Here is a 9,782-nt window from a genome sequence, read left to right as displayed (position 1 = left end):
AAAATATAGTAAAACTATAATCATGCTCTACTCGCAAACTACCTTTGTAACATATGTTATTCGCGCTATTCTCGCCTCAAATTTCAACCTGACACAATCGTTATCTCAGTATCTCAAATCTAATGCGTTACTTTTCTATAAATAACAGCAAATAAGTCAGGAATTCGAACCGATCTATATTCAACCAATCTGATAATTGCAGCGAATGTGTAAATATGAATTCTTCGTATTTTTCAGACGATTATTTTTTTTTTGCAAAAATTAAGTTTTCGCAGTGCATAATTTCTCGATAGTGCATAAAAGGATAATGGAAATTATCCTTTTTTGTAGAAGAGATATTTAAATGATTTTCAAGCTTTTTAATATTATGAGCTAATATTTCATTAAATATATTAGTATTCTCTAAATTTTTTGGAATGGAATCTTACTCTAAATAATGAAAATTGAGTTAGTCTTGAAAAAGAATGGTTCAATTTTTAATTTTTAAGGTCCGGTTCCACCGTAAGTTCCAGTGGAAAATTAACTTTAATTTTTAAGAATTAGGAAAAGATAAACAATAAGTTAGCCGAGATTAAAATTAATCGTATATTGGTGGAACCGGATTAAAAATGAAATTTCACTCTTTGGAGTTCACTGTAAAAGTTTTAGAGAGTAGAATTACAGCAGATCACGGAGATTATGACGAAGTATCTCGTACGTTGTCAGTAATTTTATCTCATAATCCTATGGTGTTGAAACTCGAGCGATAACAGGTCGTTTCTCGAAATATTCACGATATACATGCTTCCACAAATGGCTGCATTTAACAAAAAAGGTAGCTTTGCAATTGTTATAAAGGCCTTTAATATAATTGGTTCTTGTCCTTAATTCTCTCACTGAATTAAATGTATAAACCAATTATATTAAAAAATCTTACAACAGTTCTGCAAAGCTGCTTTTTTCTGCTGAACGCAGCCAGTGGCACAAACGAATTCGGTTTACAGGTCGTTGGCGTCGCGTCGCAACCTCTGAGTAATTGCAATTCCAAGCCGTCGCGGATTTCGTAAACAGCTATTCTGCTACGACAATACGAATTGTTCACGAAGCGCAATATCGCTTCCAACAATTCCAATTGTCTCCGATTACGGTCAATTATCTCTGATGAATCCAAAAGGAGATTGTGCTGCGAATTGCGATTGGGTTCATCATCAAGCTCGTTCGCCATTAATTGTTAGCATATGCAAGTATAACACAATAAAGAATTGAAAAAAATTCACGTCCCAAATCCGGTTAGGAATAAAATATGGAATGAGCACGCGCATTATATCAACACATGAGAGATTTCCTTTCCTTCATTAAATTTTGTTTCGCTCTGCCGACTAATTAGTGGCATACGCCGATTTATATTTGCTTCGTAGACTTATACTGGCTCCAACGTTTTACCGTTTGACATTTATTCCACGGTGCGTTGGCACTGGAGAGCAACTCTCACCCGAGCCTGATTGTTCAACCGTCCGGGTCGAAATTTATTCGATAGAAGCCGCTTATCGCAATTAGCGCGTCTCGCAATACGACGCATTGAAAAAAATGTCTGGTTAAAAATGAACGAACCAGAAAATTTTGATTGTATCAGTCAAAATTCCGCTTATCACAATTGAGGGAATGAGCGGAATAAAGGCCTAATTATAAAATCTTGATTTTGATAAAAATTATAATAAAATAAAATTTGTTACTTTTTTATTATACTACAAATGGGAACGGTATTAAATATATATTTATATAATGTTTTTGAGAAGTTACATGTTATAATATTTCTCTATTATGATCAATATTTAAAAAGTTATTTGCAATTTAAAAAATGCACTTAGTCCCTTTTTCCGAATATTGATCATAATATTGTAAGAATCGACGAAAAGAAAAGACTATGAACTGCAGAAATGTTTTTTTATTTTCACATTCTTCTAGAAGAAATACAAAATGAATATGAAATACATTTTACTTCACTTGTACAAAATAAATTGAAATAATGTTCAATCATCGTCTGATAAGTTTTCGTAAAATTTTTTAACATAAATATGTTGTAATGAAAACACATTATTGTCGTATCATTTTTGTTCAATCTCTGATAAAAATCTTAATGATTTTAAATTATTTATGCCCTTTTTCCATAGATTATATCATTTTCACCACCACAGGACAATCGACAAACGTTCATACTTAACTAATGTGAGCAATATCAATTCCTTGTTTATTTGCGCTAATCTTCGGAAAAAGGACCTAAGTAGAATTGTGCTTTTATTCCGCCAATCCCCTCAATTAGAATTGTAGTAGTTTAACGAAAAATTCTGATTCGTCCATTTTTAATCAGAATTTCAATTAATCTAACCAGACATTTTTCTCATCTGAAGGTTGATGTCGTAAATCGAGCGGCAAATAATTATACAACGCGGTACATAATAATTTTCGACTCTTCGTTTTGTCATCATTGCAGTGAATGTGCCACGGGAGACAAACGAGGTAATGTAACAGGTTTTGCGCGAGTATCGGAATGTCATACAGCGAAAAAGAGAGAGTAATAGCACTTCTCTTATATTTATATATATATTTTCTTCTTTTAAATGAATCTGTTAAATGTGGAGAAAAACGGTAATGTTTACAATACTATTAAAAATATATTCTAGCTACTTTTGCAGAACTCATAATAAACTTTACTCTCGCCTGAAAGTAAAAATACCGGAAGTGTAAGGTAAAAAGTACATACAATTATAGTAAAACCATTTAAGTGATTATTATCTTTTAGTAAGGTAAATCATACTATTCTCAAGACTTTATACACTTATGTATTTTTTGTCGCACAATAAAGTAAATTTTTTCAGGCTAAGGTAAAAAATACTCGATGAAGTAAATTCTATTGAGATATTGGTAATTTATAAATTTACTTTACAAAATGTAAAAAGTACATAATAGTACGGCTATAATGTATGACGATTGCTCATTAACATCAGAAAAGTAAATTTTACATGAGTTATAGAAATCTGTCTCTATATATCAACCTGTCAATCCCATTAAATTTATTAATTATATTTATTAATTCTATATTTTTTTCTCCGTGAGCATCAGAAAACTTCCCAGACAGCACACGACGTTAATAGAACGTATATGAACGTTCTAAGAATGTCTTGTACATTCTTAAAATGTTCTATGAACGTCTTTCGAAGTTTGGGTTTGCCGTATGGGTTGTCGGAGGTTCTCGGGACACCCTATACAATGGTATACACGTCAATACCGTAACGTTACGAGCGAGTACACGCCGACGAGTACAAATAACACGCAACGCCCGTCCGGAACGTGCAACCGAGAAGACCGGCCTCTCACCTCTTCCTCGCCGTGATCGGCGCGCACCTGCCCGTATCCGTATCCGCGTCCGTATGTGTTTTTTTTTCACGACGACGACGTAATAAAAGACGCAAGGACACTTTATTCAGCGATCACGTAGAGTACTGACGAAGCAGCAATCAACCGCGACGCGTTCGTCGTCGCAACTGGCCAGCCACCGGGACCCAAATACCCCTTTCTTTCCACTCGTCCGCCCGTTATCGTTTACCCGTTATCGCCCGCACGCTCGATCTTTATCGCGTTACAGGCGCGAATGAGATTCGCGATCCGCGTCGAACCGCAAATCCAAAGATTGACGGCGATAAATCTCGATCATCACGCGGAGGCCGTGCGATGAAAAAAAGAAGAGTACATCCTTCATCCGAAAATCCTAGGGACATCCTTAGGATGTTCAGAGAACATACTACACGTTATATTATACGCATTTTGGAGACTGAGGAGAAGAATTAGAAATTAGAATTCGACCACACACAATCAGATCATTTTAGTTTTAATCCGTTTCGTTCTGATTGAAACTGAATTCTAATCTTCACATTGCAATCTGCAACCTCCAATGCGTAAATACGACTTTAGGGATGTCTTTTGGACGTTTTTAGGACGTCCTTTGGAGATCTCTGCTGTATGGTTGATAAAAATTCGTCAGTAATTAAGGGTCAAAATTGGATTTTATATTCGTTTCAATACGGATTAATTTCAATCTTGGTTCAATTTAATCTTTATCTTTTTCTAATTTTAAGAATTAGAAAAGGATGAAAAGTAAATTGAACAGAAATTAAAGTTATTTTATATTGGTAGAAACAGCCACTTAGCTTCTTCTTACATCGAATTTCACGATGAGAATTCAGAGATAAAATTTAAACTTTTGTTTACAATGGAAATTCCAGAAATATGATAGACGATTTAAAAAGATAGAGTTAATATATCACTATCATCACTGCCGATCATTTATGACAATGATCACGAGCTAACAGTTCACTTATCAGCTATGAATGGCTCATTCGTTTATCACAAGTATTGCTTTTAATTGGATCGAATTATTTGGGAGAAAATTCTATTCCAAAATTTTTAACTTCCAGGATCGAGACACAAAAGGGAACGATCGATAACATTAATATATTTAAAATAAAGGCATTCTATTGCCTACTTTTCAAAGAAGAATAAAATGACTGTATAGAATATGTCTTTAGAATGAATTGTCCCGTTACGATCGTACTCGTCAATAATTTATCTGCCGTTTAAGAATAATTAGTTTCGAGATAAGATTTCTCTGTTGAGTATATACCTTAAAGTTTCCCTTTTCACATATTTGTAGAGCTACCTCCGCGATACATATCCAAAAAAAATAAATATCCGCCGGAAACCCCCGGAAGCCCCCTCGAGGTAGACGACACGGTTCGAATGAATTCCACCTGCGCGACGTGTCTTCTAATTCGTTTAACATCGACGGCACTTCTTTCGGGTACGAGAGAACATTATGTATAAGCGAGAGAAAATCGCGCGAAGCCGATTTCACGAGCTCGCGTGCCACCGTGAGCGGAAAGCGGCGGCGAGAGGACTGATCGTGCGGGGCCCCTTCTTGCGCCGGCCGATCCCCCTCGAGCATGTCCGTCGGGTTACCTGACTCAGGTATCCATCGCTGCGTCATAACGTTAACAATGAGGTGCGAACAGTGCACTGTTGGAAGCCGTTCTCTGCGAAAGAATTTGTTTAAAAAGACAATACATGAATATTTTTTTGTCATTTTACCAATAAGGCCCAGTTTCACAACTCACGGTTAACTCTCAACCGAGGTTCAACTTGTTTCTCATCTCTTTCCAATTCTAGAATTAGAAAGAGATAATGAATAAGTGAGTTGTGAAACTGGACCTAAATCAATTACAAAAGGAAATCGTTTTTTCACCATATAAGACGCATCCATTTGTTTTGGGCTCAATTAATTTTAATCTCAATTTTAATTAACTGTTTATCTTTTTCTAATTCTTAAAGTTATTGTATATTATACGAAAAGAGGATAAGATTCTTAAAATTAGAAAAAGATAAGAGTAAGAACAGAGATTAAAAGTTAATTTTATATTGATGGCACCAGGCCTTAATAGGTAAACGTTTGGATAAAGAGTGAAATAAAAGATAATTGAATTTTCCTGATATATTATGTCGTAGTGCGTTAGCGTATAATGCATGTTTCATCAAGTAAATTATTATTAATTACGTATTAAATACATATTCGCTTTCATGTGTGTATTTAGATCTTTTATTTAAGCTTCAATGTACAATACCTATAGGAAAAGTATCACAAATGGCATCGTTATTGCCGGGTCGTTGAACGATGCAAAATGCGTATCGTACAATACCATATAAAAAATCGTGACAAAATCGTGTAAAAATGTGAACACTCTCGTCGGAATTTAATTCATTATACGCATAATACTATAATTCATATACTCATATACTTATTAATTACAAATTATCAATTACTGTCCCGTTAAAACGCAGGACGCTTATTTTGAAAATCGTACAGCTCAATATTATATTAATAATAAAAGTGTCGAGAAGAGCTACAAACTATAAGAAAACAATTATTATTGGACACAATAACATACTTTATAAATTTAAAGGTAACTTAATTCAACGTTTTATCTATCATACGATCAAATTATCCATATACGATTTTATAAACAGACATTAATTGCTCTCAGATTTTCATATTTTTATATTAATGTACTCATTGTCTCACCGTTCTTATAGACTTCGACTTGATACTATTATAATTGCGATACTTCTGTAACAAATATTCTTACGCACAATGACTTTGTTAAATAAGGAGCCTTTTATATTGACATCTAATGACACGCGCTGTATCATTGTTTTGGACTTAATATCAGCTTGATAACGACAGGATGCGATCAATTGACCAATATACATCCACTAGAAGTCTGTGCTTATTTTTTCATCTTTTTATCTATCAGTTTTAAACCGTTTATAATTTAAATATGTATATACTTATCGCTTTTGTATGTTTAACATTGAGAATGACCTGATCGGGCTCGAAACGCTGTTTGTATTATTTTTTATTTAGTTCTTATCAATTATATTATATCTTTTATTTAAATATTGTTTTCTTATGGTTCGTAGCCCTTCTCAACACTTTTATTATTAATTTATGTTAATTGAATCATATTACATATTTCACACAATATTATATTTTTTGTACAAAAGAAACAGATCGTTTTCCGATTTTAGAAAGACTTCCGAAACCGGACACGAGTCACTTTCTCAAAGAAATCCTACGTCGCGATCAGAGCTTATTTACGACAGATTGCACGTGTAAGGCCCGTATACATACCAGAAGTAAAATCGACATTATTAATGATTTCTTCTTTCAAGTTTCTCTCTTTCCATCATTATTAGTAATCTTGGGAGCCTTGAATATCAAAAGAGATAATAGCTCTCATTAAATGTCAAATACAGTAACATCGCGAGAGATATCTTGCCTAAGGGCCAAGTACTCCGAAGATAAATGTCGATCGCCCAGCACCACTCGAGTATTGTCCAAAGATATCAGATAAAAATATCGCATAACAACATATTCCCCGCATCGCACTTCGTACAAACAGTAACAACATAGCGCACTTGTTAACAAAAAAACTCAAATGCACTATAGAAAAAGTTCAGTCTATATATGAAATCGTTTGGAATTATAACACGTTTATACTCTCTAATTGCGCTCGCATATTTCTAAACTCTTTGACTTAATACATTGTGGACAGGTCGCGTGAGTTCGTAGTTTTCCATGTACATGGATAATCAAATAATAATGTTAATTGGGGTAATTTAATTACCCCATTTTTTACGTATTGCGTAATAAGTAAATGAATCTCAAAGAAGCTTATATGATAATTATATATAATAGGATGATTATATACATCACGATGACTTAAAATTTATCATTAGTTTTTTTACCAGTCCATAATGTGTTAAGACACATACATAAGTATGTATACATATAAGTATTTATGTAATTAAGTATTTTAGGGTCTAAAATCTCTCATGAGAATTCCGAGACGGAAGAACGCAGAAAATATTACATTTACACTCGAAAGACTTCGTGAATACATATAAATGCTTATACTCTATTCGTTATTGCTTCAATATATCTGTATACAACATCCATATCAATTAACGTGAAACAATCATCTAAAAGTTTTATAAAAAGATATAAAGACAAAAAGCTAACGCGAGTACGTAATTTCAATTACGAACGAGTGAAGGTTTTAGAAGTTACGGGCAGCTAGATGCAGCTCTGGTTGGATGATGAACACCTTTGAAACGCGGCCACAGTTCGATTTGTCTTCCATCATCAAGTAATTCCTCATTGGCACGAGCAGCTCGTCGTATGGATCCATGTTTAGTTGATACTCCTGCATGGCCCGGTATATGGCCTTAAAAGGTGGTTGCTTTTGCGAGTGAAACGTGCCGCGAGAACCATGCAATACCAGAGCACCTTCTCTCTCCGCCTCTGCACATACTGACATGTACATGCAATGATCGGGCCTGTAGTTGTACCGGCACGAGTATACGTATAGTTTCTCCGGATGATAATGGAATATTATGTTGATAATATCCTGATCGCCCCAGGTTATCTTCAGTCTATACTCCTTGTGGATGGGAATTACGTAGTCCGTCCACCGGAACTTCCTCATTCTCGTCAGATTCATCAGCATCACTCCTGAATTGACGCCCAGCTTACCATAATACGGATGCTTAGCAAATCGATTGTACCAACCAGTATTGGGATCCTCGTGCTCAGGACTGAGGGCTGCCAGCTGACTGGAGTTCATCTTCTTGAAATTGTCCCAGACCTTCTCCGGTGGCGCCAGGAACAAGGTGTCTGTGTCCACATAGAGTACTGCATCCGTGTCGTTCAGTACGGTCTAAAACATAAATCCTGTAAATCCTGCTCTTATGAAAAACAATGTTAGCCGGATGGTGATCATGTAACTGTTTCCCTAAGACAGAAAAGTGAATATTTTCTTCATTACCTTTAATGATAAAATTTTGATCTTTCGTGTTTCTTCTATATAACTGTATATAACGGTGGAAGAATAATAAAAAAAATGTAAGTTAGGCTGTGAAAACTTGATAATGAAAACAAGATAAATTAGAGATAAGAAATAAGGCAAGGACTAAAGATAATTAGAGATACAAGGACTTCTTTAAGTATCAAAAAGTATGCAATAAAGATGGAGTAAGGACAAATTTTGTAAAATCAAGTTTCTTCTTGGCTATTGTATATTCTGAAGTAAATAACATTCTATTCCATTCACTTTTCATATTTCTTTAGAGAAAAAAATTACACTACCCTGAAATTAAACCACTAGTCAGATTCGCTTACTGGTAGAAACAGTCGTTGTGCTGCACAGGGTTTAAACAGCTTCTTCCACATGGCCACATCGCTACCATCCGGGAAGGTGATGGGCCGCACCAGGAAGTCAAAGGTCTTATTGGAGATGAGTCGCCACTCCGACAGCTTCTCGCTGAAGGCTGGTATCAGATCCTGCTCAGCCAGTATTATGAATTGCAGTGGCCTGCTGGCGAAGACCAGGGCCGATTTCAGCATGGTTAGGGCCTCGTGCAGCCTGTCCCCGCATACGACCACGCATATCGTCACCTCGCTTGTCGACGGAGTTCCTGGAGACTTCTTCGAGAGCGCCAAGCGCTCCCTGCTCGCTGGTGGTTGGTCGTATAGCTTGTTGGAGAAATTGGTGGTCACGTTGAGCAGTATTATGAGCGCGGTGAGGATAAGGCACAGCAAGAACAACTTGTATACGGATTTCATCACGTCGTGTTGCGTCGCGTTTTATCTCAAACCAAACAGAATTGCGATATGGTCGATACACGACGTCGGCAGTGACCTGACAGCATTTTGGACCCCTTCTGAAAGCCGACGACAATCCACGACGTTGTGGAACACGGCGGGTTCCAATATCGCGTCGTTGATGTTGCGTCTCGCGTCTCAAGTAATGGTGAGCGCCATATTTACGATATAACCTCCGAGAAAATTGTCACAGATTACACAGAGAAGCTGATGCGTACGTGTGCGTACCACTAACTACGGAATCTACGCAAAGAACGATCATGACAATTCGAAATTATATGTACAGACTGTAATTTAAACAATATGCGTTATATGGCAAGAAAAACATATCAAAGCATTCATAGATGTTGACAAATGTTCGCATGAAATATTTAATTTTATAAACAATTCGAGTATTTTGGATTTAAATCTAGGAATTCTTGAAGTCATAGTTCTTAAAATACTAGTACCTCTTATCTAATATTATATTTGATAAATGTTAAGAAAACCCCGTCAGTCTCAAATTTCAATAAAAATAGACTCAATCGATGCG

General features: G+C 35.6%; 2 protein-coding genes across 3 annotated transcripts in view; both read right to left on the bottom strand.

Moving 5' to 3' along the window:
- Positions 1-4,914, bottom strand: part of kermit (PDZ domain-containing protein GIPC-like protein kermit) — a 13,201-nt gene extending 8,287 nt beyond the window's left edge. Inside the window, exon 1 of one of the 2 annotated variants that reach the window (XM_018447206.1) lies at positions 4,658-4,914. The gene's annotated coding sequence lies outside the window, so the exon portion shown is untranslated. Of the gene's footprint in view, positions 1-3,354; positions 3,510-4,657 lie in introns of those variants that run through there. The other variant, XM_018447205.1, reaches the window with a different exon arrangement.
- Positions 4,915-7,425: 2,511 nt separating this feature from the next.
- shams (glucoside xylosyltransferase 1 shams) lies at positions 7,426-9,399 on the bottom strand. The gene is made up of 2 exons (XM_018447204.1): positions 8,768-9,399; positions 7,426-8,306 (listed from the first exon to the last, which is right to left on the bottom strand). Exons 1-2 carry the CDS (start codon positions 9,209-9,211, stop codon positions 7,647-7,649), a joined length of 1,104 nt encoding a protein of 367 aa, XP_018302706.1. The 5' UTR covers positions 9,212-9,399; the 3' UTR covers positions 7,426-7,646.
- Between the last annotated feature and the right edge of the window lie 383 nt (positions 9,400-9,782).

The sequence above is a fragment of the Mycetomoellerius zeteki genome, unplaced genomic scaffold (genome assembly GCF_001594055.1).
Source record: "Mycetomoellerius zeteki isolate Tzet28-1 unplaced genomic scaffold, Tzet1.0 scaffold2, whole genome shotgun sequence".
NCBI lineage: Eukaryota > Metazoa > Arthropoda > Insecta > Hymenoptera > Formicidae > Mycetomoellerius > Mycetomoellerius zeteki.
This window is presented reverse-complemented; position numbering and strand designations above follow the sequence as displayed.

What these genes read in the sequence shown, in the direction of transcription:
- shams (XM_018447204.1), bottom strand. Translation starts at nt 9,211, where the DNA reads ATGAAATCCGTATACAAGTTGTTCTTGCTGTGCCTTATCCTCACCGCG. An exon ending in CACAACGACTGTTTCTACCA is followed by an intron (nt 8,307 to 8,767) that starts GTAAGCGAATCT and finishes TTTATGTTTTAG; the next exon opens with ACCGTACTGAACGACACGGA.